The 22,499-nt window shown below is 39.3% G+C and overlaps 1 protein-coding gene across 4 annotated transcripts in view; it reads right to left on the reverse strand.

Moving 5' to 3' along the window:
- PRR14L (proline rich 14 like) overlaps nucleotides 1-22,499 on the reverse strand; it is a 69,525-nt gene extending 47,026 nt beyond the window's left edge. For 2 of the 4 annotated variants that reach the window (XR_013765485.1, XM_079149677.1), the window contains exons 1-2: nucleotides 22,363-22,499; nucleotides 11,059-11,580 (exon numbers count right to left, since the gene is read on the reverse strand). Coding sequence is in view for 3 of the 4 variants with exons in the window: in XM_079149677.1 (XP_079005803.1) it covers nucleotides 11,059-11,529 (471 nt within the window). In the remaining variant the exon portion in view is untranslated. Of the gene's footprint in view, nucleotides 1-11,058; nucleotides 11,581-20,420; nucleotides 20,542-22,362 lie in introns of all 4 variants that reach the window. The other 2 variants (XM_079149679.1, XM_079149678.1) reach the window with 2 other exon arrangements.

A 22,499-nucleotide genomic window follows, 5' to 3' on the forward strand; every position in this document is an offset into this window, starting at 1 on the left:
CAATGTAAGATGTCACATGGTTACCTCTTTATATCTCTGGTATACACTTCTTCAATAAGACCATTTCTGAAGCAGGGGTGGGGTTCTGAGGATTGAACCCTGGGAAACTTTACCACTGAGCTGCATCTCCATTCCAGTCTTTTTATTTATTATTTCAAGACAGTGTCTCAATAAGTAGCTTAGAGCCCTGCTAAGTTGCTGAGGCTGCCCTTGAAATTGATATCCTCCAGTCCCTGCCTCCAAGTAGCTCGGCTTACAGGCAGGAGCCACCATGCCTGGCTAAGACCAATCTTTTCCACATCCTGGCTAGTAACTTTGCATGCACCATGGTTTTTGGTGTATCTCCTGTGAGAATGTAGTTCACAACTGAATATGTTCTTTCACAATTCAGTTTGGCTTTTGCAGCTGTCCCTTCCACTGCACCTGTTCTCGGATACTTTTTTTTTTTTTTTTTAAATCCCTTTCTTCTCCCCTCCCCAATAAGGGGATGTTCCTGATCAAAGAACAAAATTATTAGAGTTTTTATACCTTCCTCAGCTATAAAACAGTAAAGAACTTTTTTCCTTTTTTGGTCCTGGGGATTAAATCCAGGGCTTTACACATGCTAAGCAAGTATTACACCACTGAGTTACATTCCAAGCCCTTTTTTATTTTTATTTTGAGATAGGGTCTCACCAAGCTGCCAAGGCTGACTTGAACTCACCATCCTCCTGCCTCAGCCAGAACTGAGAAATCCAAACAGACTTACTGTTAAATGCATTAATCGCATTCGTGCAATAAATAACCTGAAAGCCTAAGTGACTATCTTTCAAAATCAGAGGAAATACTAGAGCTGAACTTCCTTGAAGTTGCTGCTTTGACTGATTTTAAGTCTAGAGGGAGGGAGGAAGGTGGAGTAATCTATGAGTATTTGTCCCCCAAACTAAGACAATGCCTGATTATGGATGGGCTCACAAAGAAATACCTGAAGGAAAAGAATTGTGTGGAATGTTGCTAAGGCAAGTAAAATATCTTTCTAGTAAGAAAAAAATCACAGAAACTTCAGATAGAAAAGAATACCAATGAAATTGCTTATCCAAACCAGAATCCTCATTGTTATATCCCTGAAAGACAGTTACTTAAATTTCTTCATAATCACAACTTTCCGAAGCAACCTAATTCATTTCTAGTCCTGCCTGTCAAAAAGTATCTTTCTTGCTAGGCATCTATAATCTTGACTCGGGAGGCTGAGGCAGAAGGACTACAAGTTCTAGACCAGCCTCAGCAATTTAGTGAGGTCCTAAGCAACTTAGTGCGATTCCCCATCTCAAAATGAGTGCGTGCCTGTAATCCGAGCAGCTCGGGAGGTTGAGGCAGGAGGACTGAGAGTTCAAAGCCAGCCTCAGCAAAAGCGAGGTGCTAGCAACTTAGTAAGACCCTGTCTCTAAATAAAATACAAAATAGGGCTGGGGATGTGACTCAGTGGTCAAGTCCCCCAAGTTCAATCCCTGGTACCAAAAATAAATAAATAAAATAAAATAAAATAATTTTTTAATATATATGGCTCAGTGGTTAAATGTCACTGGGTTCAATTCTCAGTATCCCACCCCCAAAAAAGTACCTCTCGAGTTAAATTGTCACCCTCTAGCAAAGAGATTTTTTTAAAAACCATTAAAATATTTTTAAATTGTAGAATCTTTTTCTTTAAATTTTTTCTTTTTAGGTATACATGATAGCAGAGTGTATTTTGACATATTATATATACATGGAATCTAATTTATTCTAATTAAAATTCCATTCTTGCAGTTGTACATGATGTGGAGTTTCACTGGTTGTATATTCAAATATGAACACAGAAAGGTTCTGTTTTATTCTACTGTCTTTCCTATTCCCATCCTCTTTCCCTTCCCTTCATTCCCCTTTGTCTAATCCAATGAACTTCTATTCTTCCCTGACCCCTGTAGAAGCTTTTAAATATATGATCTAGAAATAATTTATGATACAAAAATTTTGGAGATGGGGGTGCTGGTGCATGCCTGTAATCCCAGCAACTCGGGAGGCAGGAGGATTACAAGTTTGAGACCAGCTTCAGCAATTTAACGAGGCTCTAAGCAAATGAATGAGACCTTGTTTCAAAAAAAAAAAAAAAAAGGGGGGGGTGGACTGGGGATGTGGCTCAGTGGTAAAGCACCCCTGGGTTCAATCTTCAGGGCCAAAAAAATTTTTTTGCAAATATTGTTCACAAAATTCCCTGTTGTCTTTGCCCAGCTTCTCCAATGTTAGCATATAACAACAGTATAGCTGGGTACTGTGGGGCATGTCTATAATTCCAGTGGCCTGGGAGGCTGAGGCAGGAGGATCATGAGTTCAAAGCCAGCCTCAGTAACTTAGAGAGTTCCTGTGTCAAAATAAAACGTAAGAAGGGCGAGGGATGTGGCTCACTGGTTAAGTACCCCTGGGTTCCTTTCCTGGTACCAAGAACCAAAATCAAAACCAAAACCAAACAGTACAATTCTTGAAGTCAGAAATTAATGCCAAAATTTCAACTCACAGACTTCATGCAAATTTTGTCAATGGCTCCTTGATGTCCTTTTACTTTTCTTTTTTTCTTGAGAGAGGTTCTCCTTATGTTGCCCAGATTGGTTTTGAACTCTTGGGTTCAATAGATCCTTTACCTCATACTTCCAAACAGCTGGGAGTGGAGGTGCATGCCACCTTGCCTGGCTCTTCTTCTTCTTCCTCTTTTTTTTTTTTTGTGTGTGTGTGTGTGTGTGTGTGTGTGTGGTGCTGAGGATTGAACCCAAGGTATGTTTTATTACTGAGCTATATACCTCTAGCCCTTGATGTCCTTTTCCCTTAACAGGATCCAACCCAGGTTCCTACAATGCATTTAGTCATCATACCTCCTTAGACTCCTTGAAACTTTTTTTTTTTTTTTTTTTTAAGACAGTGTTCCTCAATTTGGGTTTGTCTGATGTCTCCTCATTACTAGATTCTAGATATGCAATTTTGAGGGCAGGAACACCACAGAAGTGATACTGGTTCTTTTCAGTGTGTCCTATCAAGAGATACATAGTGTACCTCATTCCTGAGGAAACAAACTGATCATTCAGTTCAGGTAGGTCCTGCCAGGTTACTCTACTATAGTTACAAATTTCTTCCTGTGTAGTTAATAAGTACCTTGTGGGCAGATATTTAGAAACTATGTAAATATTTCTATTCCTCATTCAAACTTTTAGCCATTAGTTTCAACATTCATTCATGATTTTTGCTTAAGGTGATTTTATTACTGTGATGGTTATCATATGGTGATCTTCTATTTCTACCATTCCTTCTATTTATTAACTGGAATTCTCTTAAGACTTTTCTCTGTTTAATTATCATTTTTATAAACTAAAGGCTGGAGATATGGTTCAGTGGTTAAGTAACCCTGGGTTCAATCCCCAGTAACCCACCCACTGTAAATCCAAGCCCTACAAAGTGTGCTCACTATAATGAGGCATCACTGCTTCTAGGCCCTATCTTAAGCAACCACATTTGTTTATTTCTGTATTTCTCTCTACATGTTAATAATCAACCCTAAGTTCATAACAATAACTTCAATTCCAACTCAACACTATGGGGATCTTTAGCCACCTTACACTGACTGGGCTTTGTAATTTCTTTGAAAATGAGAAAGGTGGCTCTCATACTTACCATATATGTACTTAGGTACTAAATCCCAGAAGAGACATAACTACTTTATTCAGGAATTGCTAAGTCATATCCCTGTGAAAAATTAACTAAAATTCTTTGTTCTTGTTTTATTCACTCTTAATACAGTCAAAATACTGTTTTCCATAATTATTTGGGTCATGTTCCCTTTCCCAGTGTGGTTCTGCTGTTTGTAATACAGCTGGATTTATTTCTTACAGCTTGTATCTGATTTTGAGTTCATCTCTTCACACTGTAGTTGTCTAGTTACTTAACTTTCAAGTATGAAGTCACAACTATGCAAAAGTGTCTTTACAGAAGTGTCCCTTTCTCCCACTCCTTCTATTAGGTTTGCATTGCCCCATTCTTTCTGCCCCACTTCCTCCTCACTCCCTATAATCAAACCTAAAAAAAGAAAAGAAAAAAAAAAAAAAAAGTGGGCAGAAACACCCAGCAATTCAGAAGGCTGAGACAGGAGGACAGCAAGTTCAAGGTCAGACTTGACAACTTACGAGATCCTATCTCAAAATAATAAAAAAATAAATAAAAAGAGCTGGGGCTACAGCTCAGGGGAAAGTGCTCCTGAATTTAATTCATGAGATTGCATTTTTAAAAAAGAAGAAAACATAACATCAATTTCTGGTTTATCCTTTCTATGTAGATGTGTATGTATTATGTGGTAATGAGCAGATACCTGTATGTGCACTTATTTCCCCTCTTTCTTTTGGGAGTGCGGATTGAACCCACGGGTAGGTATTCTACCACTGAACTACATCCACAGTGCTTTTTATTTTTATTTTTATTTTTTACTTTGAGACAGGGTAGCCTTGAACTTGTGATCCTCCTGCCTCAACCTCCTCAGTAGCTGGGATTATAGGCCTACACCACCATACCTGGCTCAACTTCTTCCGTGCATGAAAAGGAAGACACTACTCATTTCGTTTTGCATTCATTCAATAGTACACACTACTTCCCAGAAAAGAGCAAATGTTTCAGACCTGATGGCTATCCTTAGAAAGACTTACTTGAAAGACTGTCTTTGGCTACCACCTGAGAACTAGATTTCAGTTCACCATTCCCTAAATGATAAGAATGGATCAGTTGGGTATGGTGGTGCATGCTTCTAATCCCAACAACTTGGGAGGCTGAGGCAGGAGGATTGAAAGTTCAAGGCCAGCCTCAGAAATTTGGTGAGACTCTGTCTCAAAAAATAAAAAGGGCTGGAGATGTAGCTCAGTGATAGAGTGCCCCTGGTTAAATTCTCAGTACTACAATAAATAAATATATAAATACATAAATAAGAGTGGCTCAACTGTACCTGTACAATAATTGATTTATGCTAAACACCTGTCTTCCTTCTGGGAGTCTGGAATTCTGTATGTGCCAGGCAGATGATGCCCATGTTTTCAGTCCTGGGCACTGAATTTCCAAGGCAAACAATATTTCACATGTTTTGTCACAGTTTGTTCCTGGAGGACTTCAAAGGTATGTAAGTCCACTAGAAGAGGGCTCCTGGAAGCTTGAACCTAATTTCTTCTGGACTTCACTCAATACCCCTTCTCCTTTTGCTGATTCTCTTTATATCCTTTCATTGCTCTAAAGCTTAACTACTCAGGAGACTGAGGCAGGAAGATCACAAGTTTGAGGCTAGTCTGGGCTATTTAACAAGATCCTGTCTAAAAATAGAAAGTAATGACGGCTGAGGGACTAGGGTTATACCTCAGTGGTAGTGTTTGTCTTACACATGTGAGGCACTGGAGTCCATCTTCAGTACCACATTAGCATAAGTAAATAAAATAAAGGTACTGTATCCATCTACAACTTAAATAAATAAATAAATACATTTAAAAGGGGGGAGGGGGCAGCTGAGGATGTAACTCAGTGTTACAATGCCCCTGGGTTCAATACCTGGCATAAAAACCAAAAACAGCTGAGCTGAGCACAGTGGCATACACTCATAATCCCAGTTACTCGGGAGGTTGAGGCAGGAGGATTACAAATTCCAGGTCAGCCTCAATAGCTCAGGGAGATTCCAAGCAATGTATCAAGATCCTGTCTCTAAGTTAAAAAAAAAAAGGGGTGGGGGGCAGGGTTTGATGTAGCTTGGCAAATCAACTATGGGTTGAATAAGAACAACAAAAGCACACCTTAACTGTGAGTATGACCAAATGCCTGTGAGTCCTATGAGTTCTGTGAGTTTGAGAACTGCAAACCTTGGAAGTCTTGGGGACTTCTGATACCTGAAAATAACTCCAAATTAGTACACAGAGATCCTCCTCACTCTTTAATACAGTTGCATAATACTCCATGCATGGATAAACCACAAACGAGTGTATTTAGCCTTTCTCCTACATATGAACATTGAGGTTATTTCCAGTATCTTGCAATTATAAACTAAAGGATAATCTCGTATATATATATATATATATTTTTTTTTTTTTTTTTTCCATGTTGAAGATGCACCTTCAAGGATAGATTATTAGCAAAGAGAATGTATGTCAAGAGATTGGGGAATATGTAGTTTTGTTAAGTATTGCCTGATTACTTTTCAGAAAGAGTGTATCTATCAGTTTGCATTCCCACCAGCAAGGTATGAGAATGTTTCCTTACAGTCTTCCTAACCAAAATGTGTTGTCATATTTCTTTGTTTTCACCAATCTGATAGGTAAAAAATAGAACCTTAGGTTGGTTATGTTTGCATTTCTCTAGGTATGAGTGAGGTTGAATCATCTCTTCACGTATTTAAGCACCACATATATACAGTGAGTTATTAAATGTTTTCCCAATTTCAGTTTCGTTTCTTTTTTTTTTAAAGCAGTGCTGGGGATCAAACTGATAGCCTCAAATGCTAGGCAAGTGAGGCTCTACCACACCCCCGTCTCTTCTTCCCATTATTAATTGGATTTTGTTTCTTCATTCCTCAAGTCAAGAAGTCTCTATGTATTAAGAGATACATTTATCTGTGATATGTGCTGCAAATATGTTTCCTCTCTTTTTTTGTATTGGGGAATGAACCCAGGGACGCTTAACGACTGAGACACATCCCAGCCCTTTTTAAATATTTTATTTAGAGACAGAGTCTCACTAAGTTGCTTAGGGACTCATTAAGTTGCTGAGGCTGGCTTTGAATTCATGATCCTCCTGCCTCAGCTTCCCAAGTCACTGGGATTACAGGCGTGTGCCACTGTGCTTGGTTGCAAATATATTCTCTTAATTTTTCAGTTGTCTTTTTTGACTAAATAGTTCTTTACCAATCTAACCAGAGTTCTTATCTTGAGACCAAAGACTTCTGGGTTTGCAAATCTTCGGAAGTAGTATGCAAATGGTACATCTACAGTGTTTAGTTTTCCACAGGAACCTGTAACTTTAGCATGATTAGGAGTTACTATTGCTCCATGTCATCCACTGAGTTGAACTGTGTCCAACACGCCCACATATGTTGGACAAATTTCAAATTCTTGAAAGCTTCTCCAAATTCTCTTGACTATTTAATTTTATAAGTCAGATACCCAGTGACCCAGCCTGCAAAGGCATGTTTTCAGGTTCTGAAATTGTGTGTATATAGAATGTGATTGAATGCCAATATCAAATTCTAGCCATGAGATAAGAAGCCTTCCTTCTCTTTAGTCCCGATTATAACCCTGCAAAGTGGAAGGCTTATCCTTATTTATTGATTTAGTTTTTGTGGTACTGGGGATTGAATCAAGGGTGCTCTACCTGTGAACTTCATCCTTAGTCCTGTATTTTTTTTACTTTGAAAGGAGGTCTCCGTCAGTTGCAGAAGCTGGCCTTGAACTTGCCATCTTTCTGTCTCAGCCTCCCAAGTTATTGGGAAAACAGGCATAAGCCACTACCCCCAACTCAGGTTTTCTCAAACGGAGAAACATTCTTTCCAAAAAGCATTTAACACAGAGTTAAATTCCAGCCCTTTTTATTTTTTAATTTTGAGTCAAGGTCTCACCAAGTAAATTAGGGACTCACTAAATTGCTGAGCTGGTCTCTAACTTGCAATCTTCCTGCCTCAGCCTCCTGAGGCACTGGGATTACAGGCATGTACCAACCTGGTTTAAGTGTGAATTCTTATCCTGAGACATTTGTGGTTTTCTATTGATCTTTCATACATGACTCTAAGAGGAGAGTATGATACTCCAGCTGTAGCCTTACCAGCAAAACATAGCAAAACCACCACTTCTCAGTACACACAGCATATTTATGTTAATGATCACAAAATCAGTCATCATCATCTCCTTCTCCTCCCCCCCCCCCCTCCCCCCCCCCGTGGTGCTATAGATTGAATCCAGGAAACTCTACCATTGAGCTAAATCCTCTGCCCCAAGAAGTCAATTCTAATTGACTTGCTAAAACTGTAGGTCTTCTGTTTCCCAGGTAAGTATTTCCTCTTTTTTCATTTATGAAGCCCACTTTTAGAAACAAAGTAGAAAATTTTACATTTATAGCTATTAAATTTCATTTTGCTTTATATAATTCAAAATAGTATTTACCTCTGATGAATTTAGGAGAAAAGGTATGATTTGAAAAAAGAATAGGGAGATAGTAATCTAGTTCTGAGGTTGGGTGGCATCTATATATACATATATGCACTTTGCAATACTGGGACTGAACTGAGGGCCTACTACATGCTACATGGGCACTCTACCACTGAGTTACATCCCCAGCCCTAGTTTTACATTTTTTATTCTGGTCCAGCATGGACCCAAACTTGAGATCGTCCTGCCTTAGCTTCCCAAGTAGCTGGAATTACAGGCACGAGCCACTGTGTTCAGCTTACGTGTGTATTTTACATATACAAATACATATATATGCATGCATGTTTTGTGCTCACCATGTTATAACTTATATTACACATACTTTTACTTTATATCAAATATTACATTAAGAAACATTTACTTCCAGGTGTTTTGGCACATACCTGTAACCCCAGAAACTTGAGAAGCTGAGGCAAGTTCGAGGCCAGCTTGGGCAACCTAGTGAAACACTGTCTCAAAAAATAAAGGGCTGGGAATGTAGCTCAGTGGTAAAATACCTCTGGGTTCAATTCTCAGTAATTCATAAAAACAATCAAAAAAACCCACTTTTGTTAAACTCAGCCCTTCATACCAAGAAATAGTATACAGTGTTTCATTCATGTCTAATTATAGTCAATGTATAAACTCTACCTAACAATAATTAATTGACCTGTAACCTGTGTAAGAGAAATAATGTATTTATCAGTTAGGGAATGGAGTCTAGCCCAGCAAGTTAGGCTCCATTTATTAATGGTTCTATAGCAGGGGTCAGCAAACTAGAGCCCTTAGGCCTGCACTTATGCTTATAGTTTTATTAGAAGTTGGGTGTTGTCGGGCTGGGGTTTTGGCTCAGTGGTAGAGTGCTGGCCTAGCATGTGTGAGGCACTGGGTTCAATCCTCAGCACCACATAAAAATAAATAAATAAATACATACATAAATAAAATAAAGGTATTGTGTTCATCTACAACTAAACAATGTGGTGGTGCAAACTTATTGTTTCAGTTACTTGGCAGGCTGAGGCAGGAGGATCCCTTGAGCCCAGGATTGGGAGGCCAGCTTAGGCGACACAGTGAGACTCCATTCAAAAAAATTATATTTTACCTCACAGTTGTCACCATCACATTAACATATATTCACAACTATTCCATGCATCCTAGTTTTGCACCAATGATGGTTTAGTAAGAAATAATTTTTAAGTAACACTGTACAACAATTACAGAAGTTTCACATAATGGTTGCACCCAACTTTTTTGCAATAAAATTTGGCATTACATCTTTGACAATTATTCAGTAAAATACGGAAATCAGAAGTTTCCTTAGGGGCTGGGGATATAGCTCAGTTGGCAGAGTGCTTGCCTTGCAAACACAAGGCCCTGGGTTCAATCCCCAGCACGGCAAAAAAAAAAAAAAAAAAAAGTTTCCTTAGAATACAGCCATACTCATTCATTTGCAAATTGTCTAGACCTGCTTTAATTCTATAATAGTTTTCTGAGGCTGGGGATATAGCTGAGTGGTAGAGCACTTGCTTTGCATGAACAATTGGGCTGTAGGCCTGATTTCCAGCATTGACAATTAAAAAAAAAAAATGAAGAAGTTTGCTGACTCCTGGTTTATCATACCATCCACAGGTGAGATTAAGGTTTCTAGGTGGGGCATGGTGGTACACACCTGCACACCTATAATTCCAGCTACTCTGGATAATGTCATGGGATGATTCCAAATTTGAGGCTGATCTCAGCAACTTAGCAAGACACTATCTCAAAAAATATAATGAGGGGCTGGGGGATATAGCTCAGTTGGCAGAGTGTTTGCCTCGAATGCACAAGGCCCTGGGTTCAATCCCCAGAACCAAAATTAATCAATAAATGAATGAATAAATAAATAAATAGAATTGGCTGGGAATGTACCTCAGAGGTAGAGTGTCCCTCAGTTCAATTCCAATACTAGGGGGAAAAAAGTTTTCTAGTGCACTTGGCATGTATATATCTTTAGGAATCAGAGTTCATCACATACCACAGCTCACTAATCATCAGTCTCATCTAACTAAACATTCTTACTCAAATTTCAAGCTCACAGCAATTTGATTTTCCATGTAGGCTTCCTATAGGGAGACGTATATCAGTCAGGATGACTATTCATATCAGGTAATAAGTACACTTTTCATTATGTATTAAATGAAGAACTGGCTTTCCTTTATATATATATTAGATGTCAATGGACCTTTATTCTATTCATTTATTTATATGTGGTGCTGAGAATCGAACCCAGTGCCTCACACATGCCAGGCAAGCGCTCTACCACTGAGCCACAACCCCCAACCCCTAAAGAACTGGCTTTCTAATGCTCTCACCCCACAAGAACCAGGGATTGAACCTAGGGTGCTCAACCAGTGACCTACACCCCCAGCCCACTTCCCCCACTTTATTCAAAAATTTTGAGACAGGGTTTTACTAAGTTGCCCAGGCTGGCCTCAAACTTGTGATCCTCCTGCCTCAACCTCCAAGCAGCTGACATTACAAGTGTGTGCAACTGTGTCTAGCAACTATACATAATTTCTTAACATCAAATGCAGAAATACCACAGGATTTTCAGAAACTCAACATTACACATACAATGGCTGAGATATACCGTATACAATAGTTGCTTCACAGAAGTGACACTTTTTTTTTACTAGGTGTCTCATGTGATACAAATATTTTACAAGATCATCATAAGAAAGTTAACATCAATTAACATTTTAGAAATGTTTCAAGAATAAGTCATAATCTACCTGTTGGCACCTGTATTTTATCCTGAGAAATGGTACTCTGCAATCCTGTTATTCAGTCAACTCATCTGAATCAAGATGTCATTTCTTACCTCACTTGGGATGATGTTTTCTTCAGCAGCTGTGGAATGTTCACATAGGTCTTCCTTTGCTTCCTCACAGGGTTCTCTCATAATTTCCACTTGGTTCCCTTGATCTCTTAAGACCTTTAGCTCCATACTCTTGGTTTTATCTTCCCTATCCAAGATCCCAGAAGCCATAGAACTTCTTGCTTTGGGGTCTACCAGACCACACCAACCAAGTCTGCCCCCATGATCCAAGGTCTCAGAGGTTTCTTGACAACTTTTTGCACAAGTTCTTTGGAGTTCCAAGGGCAATGTTCTATTCTGACTTATAAGAGAGCTAGAGGCTCCAGGTTTTACATTTGGATTCACACTTGGCTCAGGGTCTGCATGAAGCTCTTTGGAGACACTTACTGGGAGTTCAGAGTATAATTCCTGTACCACGGCAGACATGGAGGGATCAATGGGAACTGGCTGAGTCTCTACTCCGGATGACAGCATTAGGGCAGATGTAGATTATGGAGTGAAGTCTTTTACATCTAACAGTTCACCCTGACATAAATCAAAAAAAGGATATAAGTTTAAAACTTTGATAGGGTAGAAGCTGACTCAGGTCACATTAGCTAAAATAAGGAAAATAAATTCTACTTCAAATGCCAGCATAATCGGTAACCAAATTTGTGGAAAAACACATACCTTAACTTTTAATGGATCCTGTCTAATCCTAATTCAAATATTGACTTCTGAATAATTATCCATTTAAACCTGAAGGGCCCACACGTGTAGCTGAAAATAAAACATGATTATACATCCAAGGATAATGCTGATACAATTTACAAAATAGATTCTTTTTTTTCTTTTGGCCAGGCATGGTGGCCTGTAATCCCAGTTACTCAACAGACTGGACCATGTTAATCTCAAGGTTGAGGTCAGCCTGGGAAATTTAGTGAAATTCAGCCTCAAACAACAAAAAAGAATTAAGAATGTTTCTTAATGGTAGAGAGCTTGCCTCTAGAAAAGAAAAGACAATATGGTTTTATACTTGTTTTCAGGGCATGAACTCACCCTTTTTGTTCACTGATATATCCCCACTGCCCAAAATAGAAGTTTGATATACTGTAGGTACTCTTTGTATGTTGGAGGTTATTCTGAGGGACTCTGAGGAGTGTGATATATGAAAATCTTTCCTTTGAAAGAGGATACATGGAAAATGGAACTGCTTTCCTTTTACTGCTTGTCAAATACTTGAGCTGTATCTAGTAGGTTAGCACAAGATACTCCTATCCAGTCCCTTAGAACCCTGGGGATTAAAACCAGAGCCTTGCACATGCTAGGTAAGTGCTTTCCCACTGAGCTACACCATTTTTGTATTTTAATTTTGAGACAGTCTTGCTAAACTGCCAAGGTCAGCCTCAATCTTGCCATCATCCTGCTTTAGCCTCCACAGTAGTTGAGACCACAAGTGTGTGCTACCACACCTCAATCCTTCCTGGCTTTTATCATTTTTTTGCTCTGTATGCTGAAACATAAGTAATTTGCTGAAATATTTATATGTGATTCACAATACTATATTATAAAAAGAGTCAAAACACACACGCACACACACATTCAGGACCAGGACTTCCCAGCCAGTACATTTTCCATTTTAGTCCAGCAATCATATGCAGTTTCTACAACAAAATCCACTTTTATGGGGCTGAGGTTATAGCTCAGTGGTACTGCACTTGCCTCACATGTGTGAAGAACTGGGTTCAAGTCTCAGCACTGCATATAATAAATAAAATAAAAATCCATTGACAACTAAAAAATATTTTTAAAAACTTCACTTCCACTTGACTGAGGCAGAAATTGATTCAACAAATAAGATACTTCACACTTTTATTCTTGATGTTTTTCCTAACCCTAAACTAAAAGAAAAAGATAAGTGTTAAGGAAGCCTTCCCAAAGGTAAAATGATGTAAAGCTACATTACTAATTCAAACACTAGAAATTATATAAAGAAATCAGTTTGTTAGTCTATGAAATTCAGATAATAAAGGCTGATAAAAAAGATACAAATACTGAATCCAAAAAAGTAGCACACAGATACGAACTTGCATAAAAAAGTACAGTAAGAATCTAATGAGATTCTCCATGTGAAAGACTTTCATAGTGCTGGGACAAATTTATCTCTTTTAGAGTTAAAATTTTCCCCTTTTTAATTTAGCTCCTGGATATTTCTGGGGGCATTTCAGATTTTAGGTCATTTGCGTGATGAGGAGGAGTTTTAGAAGAGATAAAATGGAATTGCTATTTGATGTCAAAATAAGTAGAAAGTGTCCAAATTTAACTTGGTTCAGCTTCCTGTCTCCAACAGCACACACGATCTAGTTTCTGGATGTCAGACTACATATAGATTGGAAGAAAAATTGTAGGAGAGGATATTGTGAAGCTCAAGTTTGTCAGCAAGGCACGACATGAGCCAGGCTCATGTCTATAATCCCACCCACTTGGGAAGCTGAGGCAAGAGGATGACACACTTCAGGTTGCCCTAGGTAACAATACTCAAAAATAAATGAATAATAAATAAATTTTTTTAAAAAAGGCTGGGAATATACACAGTGCTAGAGTGACCCTGGGTTCAAACCCCAGTACCACAAAACAAAACAAAAAACACAAACCCAAAAGGGCATGGTGGCACATGCCTATAATCCTAGATACTTCAGAGGCTGAGGCTATAGGATCTCAAGTTTGAGGCCGACCTTAGCAATTTAAAAAGACCCACTCTCAAAACAATCTCAAACTGGGTGTGGTGGTACACACCTATAATCCCAGCAACTCGGGAGGCTGAGGCAGGAGGATCTCGAGTTTAACGCCAGCCTCAGAAATGGTGGTTGCAAAGCAACTCAGTGAAACTCTGTCTCTAAATAAAATACAAAATAGGGCTCAGGATCTGGTTCACTGGTTGAGTGCCCGTGAGTTCAATGTCCAGTACCCCCATCCCCTACCAAATAATTCAAAACAAAAAATAAAAAAGGATAGGGGGTATAGCTCAGTGGTAGAGTGCCCCTGGGTTCGATTCCCAGGACTGGGGGTGGGGATGGGGTTGTAGTATTAATTTAATTCAGTTTACAACATGAATAAACCTTGAAAACATGGCATGGTACTGGCACCAAAACAGACAGGTAGATCAATGGTACAGGATAGAAGACACGGAGACATAACTGCATAAGTACAGTAACCTCATACTAGACAAGGGTGCCAAAAACTTACCATGGAGAAAAGATAGCTTGTTCAACAAATGGTGCTGGGAAAACTGGAAATCCATATGCAGTAAAATGAAACTAAACCCCTATCTCTCAGCCCGTACAAAACTCAACTCAAAATGGATCAAGGATCTAGGAATTAGACCTGAGACCCTTCACCAAATAGAAGAAAAAGTAAGCCCGGATCTCCATCATGTTGGCTTAGGACCAGACTTCCTTAACAACACCCCATAGTGCAAGAAATAAAAGCAAGAATCAATAAATGAGATAAATTCAAACTAAAAAGTTTTTTTCTCAGCAAAGGAAACAATAATGTGAAAAGAGAGCCTACAGAGTGGGAGAAAATCTTTTCCACACACACTTCAGACAGAGCACTCATCTCCAAAGTTTATAAAGAACTTTAAAAAACTTTACACCCAAAATACAAAGAACCCAATCAATAAATGGGTTAAGGAAATGGGCAGACATTTCACAGAAGAAGATATACAGGTGATCAACAAATACATGAAAAAGTGCTCATCATCCCTAGTAATTAAAGAAATGCAAATTAAAACCACCCTAAGATTTCATCTAACTCCAATTAGAATGGCTATTGTCAAGAACACAAGCAAGGGCTGGGGAGATAGCTCAGCTGGTAGAGTGCTTGCCTCACAAGCACAAGGCCCTGAGTTCCATCCCTAGTACAGCCCCCCCCCCCCAGAAAAAAAAAAAACAAACACAAGCAATAAGAAGTGTTGGCATGGATGTGGGGAAAAAGGCACACTCACACATTGCTGGTGGGGTTGCAAATTGGTACAGTCACTCTGGAAAGCAGTATGGACCCATTCAGAAAGCCTGGAATGGATCCACCATTTGACCCAGCTATCCCACTCCTCGGCTTATACCCAAAGGACTTAAAATCAGCATACTACAGTGATGCAGCCACATCAATGTTCATAGCAGCTCAATTCACAATGGCTAGATTGTGGAACCAACCTAGATGCCCTTCAGTTGATGAATGGATAAAGAAACTATGGTATATATACACAATGGAATATTACTCAGCCATAAAGAAGAATAAAATTATGGCATTTGCTGGTAAATGGATGAAGTTGGAAAATATGCAAAGTGAAATAGGCCAAGCCCAAAAACCAAAGGCCAAATGTTTCTTTGATAAGTGCATGACAATATATAACAATGGAGGGTAGTGCGGGGGGGGGCGGGGGGAGAATGAAGAAACTTGGGAAGAGAAGAATGAAGGAATTTTGGATGGTGTTGAGGAAAAAGGGGTAGGAGGGGTGGAGATGGAAAAACAGTAGAATGAAACAGTATTACCCTATATATATGTATGATTACATGAATGGCATGAATATACATTGTGTACAACCATAGAAATGAAAAGTTGTACCCCATTTGTGTACAATGAATCAAAATGTGTCTGTAAAAATAAATATTTTAATTTAAAAAAACCTTGAAAACACTATAAGTGAAATAAACACAAAGAACCACTTTTATCCCATTTGTATAAAATGTCAAGAATGGGAAAATGGGCTGGGGATACAGCTCAGTTGGTAGAGTGCTTGCACAAGCACAAGGTCCTGGGTTCAATTCCCAGCACCACAAATTAAAATAAAAAAAAAAAAAAAAAAGAAAGAAAGGAAAGAATAGAAATAAAAAGAATGAGAAAATGCAGGGCTGAGTATTTAGTTCGGTGGTAGAGTGCTTGTCTAATGAAGGAGGTCCTGAGTTTGCTCTCCAGCACCAAATGCACACACAAAAAGGGATATGTAAATTTATAAAACAAAGTAGATTAATGGTTGCCAGAGTTGGAAGTGTTGGAGAACTAGAGCTAGAAGCTAATGGACACATTTTTTTTGAAGTATAAAAATGTTCTAAAATTGATAAAGGTGAATATATTAAAAACCACTGATTTGTATACTTTAAATTGGTAAATTCTTTCACTGCTGGTGATTGAACCTGAGGCCTATGCAAGCTAAGAAATGCTCCACCACTGAGCTACACCCGCAGCTCATGTGAATTATATACATATTTTTAATATCTTTATTAGTTGTTGATGAACCTTTATTTATTTATTTGTATGCGGTGCTGGGAATCGAACTCAGTGTCTCACACATGCTAGGCAAGTGCTTTACCACTAAGCCACATTTCCAGTCCTGAATTATTTTAATAAAACTCATTTTTAAAAGAACAGATGGGGAGCAGGGTGTGATGGCACATGCCTGTAATGCCAGTCACTCAAGAGACTGGGGCAGGATTGCAAGTTCAAGGCCAGCCTTGGCAACTTTGTCTTAATAAAATAAAAAGGTTTGGGATACAGTATAGTGGTAGAGTGCCTGCCTAACTTGCAGGAGGCCCTGGGTTCCATCCCCAGCACTGGGGGGGGGGGGGGGGGGGGGGCGGGGCGCAGGATTCTATTTCAACAGTAGAGCACATGCCTAGCATGCAAGACCCTAACTTGGATCCCTAAAACTGCAAAGAAAATAATAATAATAATAAAGAATCCTGCCCAAGCCCCCCAAACTTTCCTTCGATCTCTCAATTCCTGACCTACATTTCACTTACCAAGGATGGGACCTCCCCCAACATAATATGTCTAAAATAGAGCCCATTTAATCCAAAGAATAATTGAGTCTTTCTACATGCAAACAGCTGCAAGAAACAAAGATGAATAAGATGCTCTCAGTATATTACATGCTCTCTCTTTTCCTTGTTTCCTCCCCCACCCCATTCAACCAAGGGCTTTGTTCATGCTAAGCAGGTGCTCCATCACTGAGCTACACACTAGCCACTACAACTGCCTCTCAACATCAGTATCACTTTTCTAGAGCTCAGACTCAAATCCCCAGACATAATCACAACTAACCTTCCACTCTGCATAGCATTTAACAACCTATGAACTCAACAGTGTCTCTAATAAACCCTACTCTTTCTAATTCTCAAGTCTTACTTCAACATTTTCTTCCAAAGGTCACTCCACATAAAGTCATGTACAACTACATATTTACTAAACATTTTTTTTTTTTTGGTACTGAAGTTTGAATCCAGGGTGCTTAACCACTGAGCAACATTTCCAGTCCTTTTTATTTTTTATTTTGAGACAAGATCTCACTAAGTTGCTTGGGGCCTTCTTAAACTGCAGAGGTGGGCCTCAAACTTGCAATCCTCCTGCCTCAGTCTCCCAAGTCATGGGATTACAGGTGTGTCCCCCCATGCTCTGCTTTCTAAACAGATCTTTATCAGAAAGAATGAATACTGATAATCGCATAGAATGGTTCAAAATGTTTCTCAGGGAAAACAGTGTCTTTAACTTTCTTATGCCTGCATCTACACTGTAAATGGGCAGTGACTAAAACAGAACTTTAAAGCTTTAAAGACAAATACCATAAAACTGTCATTTTTCGATACTCATGTTTGTTGATACTCATTTTTGGACAGAATTCTAAGAATTTTCAACCTGTAAAACAACTAGGCATACTTGTTGTGGAAGCACAATAAACACCCCCTCCTTTTTCTTGGAGTCCAATTTTGGGTCCTCAAATTTTTAAGCCAGTCCGGGCATGGTGGCAAAAGCCTGTAATCCCAGCAATTTGGGAGGCTGGGGCAGGAAGATCAGAAACCAGTTTTAGTAACTTCGCAAGGCCCTAAGAACTTAGTGAGTCCCTGTATCAAAAGAAAATTTTTTAAAGGATTGGGATCAATTCCTAGCATAAACAAACAAACAACAACAACAAAATGAAGGCTGAGACCAGAGGATCACAAATTCAAGTAAATTGGTGACTCTGTCCTAAGATAAAAAATTTAACAAAGGTTTGGGGATGTTTTCAGTGGTAAAGTGCCCCTGGGTCAAATCACCAGTATTCCCACTCCTGCAAAAATTTCTAAGCCAACTCTCCAGTTTAGTTACCAAAACACTGTACTCAAATAGAACAGCTGGATCCCTCAGAGGCGAAGTGATATTTAGATGCAAGCCTAAAGTAGCAGATTAAAATTACTGTCAGCTCTCTAGATCATATCATCATCTATCAAAATACTGGCTGTACCACAAGACTGCAGTAACAGAACACTATTTTGAAGAAAAGATGCAAATCCTTTAAAACTAAAATTTCTGAGGCTGAGGCAGGAGGACCACAAATTTGAGGCCAGCCTGGGCAACTCAGTGAGACTTGTTTCAAAATAAAAAATAAAAAAGGGCTAGGGAGGTAGCTCAGTCATAGAGCACAAAATCCAGTACCACGTGAAAACACACACATAAAATTGAAGTTTCTGAACCCAATGCAGCAATTAAAACTGATGATGTAGAAACATCTCTCTATGTAGAAAACTGCCTAGAATAGTTTTTATTAAACTAAATAAACACGAGGACACTCATTTTGATAAATATACATGCACATAAAAAACATCCTGAAAGAGGGCTGGGGTTGTGACTCAGTGGTAGAGTGTTTGCCTGGCATGTGTGAAGCACTGAGTTCAATTCTCAGCACCACATATAAATAAATAAATAAATAAATAAATAAATTCAATAAAGGTCCATTGACAACTAAAAATAAAATTAGAAAATTTAAAAAATATTCTGAAAACACAAACCATTAACAGTGTTAATTTGGTGGAGAGATAACCAATGACTTAGTTGTGTACTGTATTTTTTAGAAAGACAGTTGAGAGTGAATTATGTTAATTTTTTTCTATTATTTCTCAAGACCCAAATGCATAACAATAAAAAACTAGTAAGTGTATTAGCCCTTTATTTTATATGGTATCTTTCCAACTGTCAGTTCTCTGCCTCCGATAATCAAAAGTTTCACATTCAAGTGTTAAAAAAATTGAAGAAAAAGAAAAGAGTAACACGTGCTTATAAAATGTAGGCAGGGATTTATTTACAGCTAATCCTTTCTAATGACTTAAAATCAACCTATTGAGTGAGTATACCAGATAATTATCTAGTCTGAGGTCTAAAGAAAATAAACTATCCATTTACCAATGACACTTGCCAGCTGCTACTGGCTTGTCATCTTTACCACAACACATAAAAATGTGTTAGATTAGGAAATAAACTTATCTATGTGGAAAAAAACCAAAGTAATGTTTACATGAGGCATGCAGTAAAATTCTTCTCAAAAAAATGAAGTTTTTTTGAGTTAAGAGCAATTACCTACTGATCTTTCTGTTTCAAATGCAAAAGATTTGTGGTGAGTAGTCTAATTGGCTGGTTTCCCATATCAGGTAACCAGGGTCCTTATTCTGACTCCATTCATCAGCTACACAGTGATTATGTTAAGTGAAAATTATGTGAACTTCCCAGGCTTGTTTTTTCATGTAAAATGAACAAATTAAACAAAATAATCACAAAGGGCCCTGCCACTGTAAAACTCATGACTCTAAAAGATAACTTTTCTATTTCTCTTTGTTTCAGCAAAACACACCTACACACATCAACAATGGTGGTACAGAGTGCAGACTAATCCTCTCCACAAGTACTCAAGGGCATCTGAGGTAATTTAAGAACATTTTACACACAGAAAAGATGGAAAACTTCTTTGGTGTGCCTTCACATAATTTACTACTGTTAATTTTTATCCTACCAAAAGACAAAAACATTAAATACAAAAACATATTATTGAATAATTTATGTTGCAGCTCTCATTTGAATATTTCATAATACTAAAAATTTGACAAAGTGGCAACATTTACTTTAGTCATTCAACTCTCCCCAAAACAAAAGTTATGGACACAAAAAATTTATAGGAATAAAGCAAAAAATGGGGGGACACGCACACACGCATGCGAGTGTGAGTGTGTGTGTGTGTGTGTGTGTGTGTGTGTGTGTGTGTGTGTGTGTAGGGGAGATAACAAAGAAAACAGAATGGAAAACTATGTGCCCTGGGGCTGCGGCTGTAGCCTGGTTGTAGAGCATTTGCCTAATATGTGTAAGGTGCTAGGTCTGATCCTTAGAACCACACAAAAATAAATAAATAAATAAAATAAAAGAATTCTTGTCCATCTACAACTAAAAAAATTTAAAAAAAGAAAAAGAAAACTACGTGCCCCAAAAATCCTGGGACTGAAGGTCTCCTCTCCCTTTAATTCCAACGCAAAGAGCTGTTAACACCACCAGGGGCTGCCATGCTTGTGTCAAGGAACAATACTCACAACAATGATCAGGCCCTCAGAAGTTCACAACAATCTTTTTCCCTTCAGAAAGAGGCATTCTTTTCCAAAGATTCAGACACTGCAGCCAATCCCTCCATGAGGGAATTCCAAGGGGCCTCTTCTTGAGGGACAGAGAAAGAAGAGTTTTTAAAAAGATTTCAAGACAAATTGGAAGCAAGGCAAGGAAGCTCATATACTAAACAGGGTCCAACTGAACAGGGAATGGCAGGAAATCTCAAAAGCATCAACCACTGTTTCCCTTTTCCTCCCTTTATTAGCATGCAGGAAAAGGACCCCTGTCTCCACACGGGGAATCAAACAGTGAAAATGCTCCTGATTTCTACTGACAAAGACTCCCTGCATAAAAGATCTCCATCTATTTTTCAAAAGGAGAGGAGAAAAGAAACCATTTGTATCAGTCTAGGTAGATAGGAGAAAAAGAGTACTGTCCTCAAAAGTATAGTCTTATTTTTCTTGAGAACACACAAAAAAGAAAAAAAATCAGAATCATCTTCTTGGCAAATGTGTGGAGGGGAGGTTGTGTTAGGAGGAAGCCTTTTTTTTTTTTTTTTTTTTTTTTTTTTGTCACTACAGCAAGTAAGGAGAGTGGGAAAGGACATCTCTAATCACTCAGGAAGAAGTGACAGATTCTGTGCACAAAGGAAAGGGTGGATTCTGGCATCAGTCTCCCTTCCTGGGTACTGACCTGTTTCAAAAAACTAAGTCTTTTTTTTCCTGATTATTTTCACTGAGGCCTTCTTTGTTAATTTAGGGAGTAGAGAACAGTAAGATCTGAGGGGAGTGGAAGTACATCTTTTTCCACCATGGGGTGGGGAAAAGTCTTCCTCTCCTGTGGATAAGGGTTGAATACTTGTGGTGGCTGGTGGTGGTAAGTAGATGCATGCAAACACCTGCTTCTTTGGCCAAGATATTTGTATTCTTTCCTTTTTCAGTGCTGGTGATTGAATCCAGGGTATTGTGTATGCTAGTCAAGCATTCTACCACTGGACTACATCCCCAGTCCCAGTTTTCTTTCTTAACGAATTAACAGTAACAATTTGCCAAAAACTTACTATGTACTAAACATTAACACAAATTCTCCCTTTACTCCCATGTCAATATTAAGAAAAGAGTAACCCAAATTTGAAATGAGCTGAGACATGGATGAGTCAAGGTCACAAAGATGTTAGATGGGAGAGAGGCTTTGCAACTATCACAATCTGAAAGTCACGATCTTATCTGTGCAAGGGAAAAAAGAGCTCACTGCACACCAAGAGACTAAAAGGGAAGAAAAGCGAAGCTCCCTCTCTGGACATGATTTGGGGAGAGGGAGAAAAAGCTGACTTCTGATATCATAAAGTTAACTCAAGGTCTTCCTCTCTGTATCTCGGGATAAAGGTGAAAAATGACGGAGGGAAGTCGTTTTAAACTTAGAGGGAAGGTAGACCCTCTCCAATACTTTTAGGGAAGTTGAAAATTTCCCTCGTCACCTGAATGACACTGACACAGTGGGGGGAACGTTCTCATTTGGGGGTTACCCCTTATCCCTCCTTATGTTTAAATTCCCTCTCGCACCCTGGGAGTGGGTCTCCCACCGCTGACGAACGGACCAGAACCAAGGACTGTACTCCCACAAGGGGCGTCGTCCTCCCGAAGGAGAGAAGTTGCAGGGGGGGTGGGGAGTCCCCTGCCGATCTAGGTTGCAAAGCAGTCTCCCCGTTCGAGTCGGAGAAGCCTTTTTTCCCTAGCTACGCGGGCCCTAGTCTCCTCCCTCTTTCTGGGTCGTTCTGCCGCCCGCAGCGTAACCTCCGCTTGCTTCAGCGCCCCCAAAGGCGGGGGCCCGGGCTCCCCTTTTGCCAGCACCGCCCGAAGGAGGGTCCCCGCAGGGCGTTGTGGGGTGGAGCGGCTATGCCCGAAGCCTTCCAACCCCGGGGCCTCTTACCCTGAGGCCTGTTCCCCGGCCAGTGCTTGCCCCGCCAGCTTGGCCTCTGCAGACGCAGCCCCGCAGCCGCCAAGTCTACCTGAGCTTACAGAGCAGAGAGCCAGTGGGCGCTCCGGCCGCTACCGCCTCTCCGTCTC

The sequence above is a fragment of the Sciurus vulgaris genome (assembly GCF_902686455.1).
Source record: "Sciurus vulgaris genome assembly, chromosome: 8".
Lineage (NCBI taxonomy): Eukaryota > Metazoa > Chordata > Mammalia > Rodentia > Sciuridae > Sciurus > Sciurus vulgaris.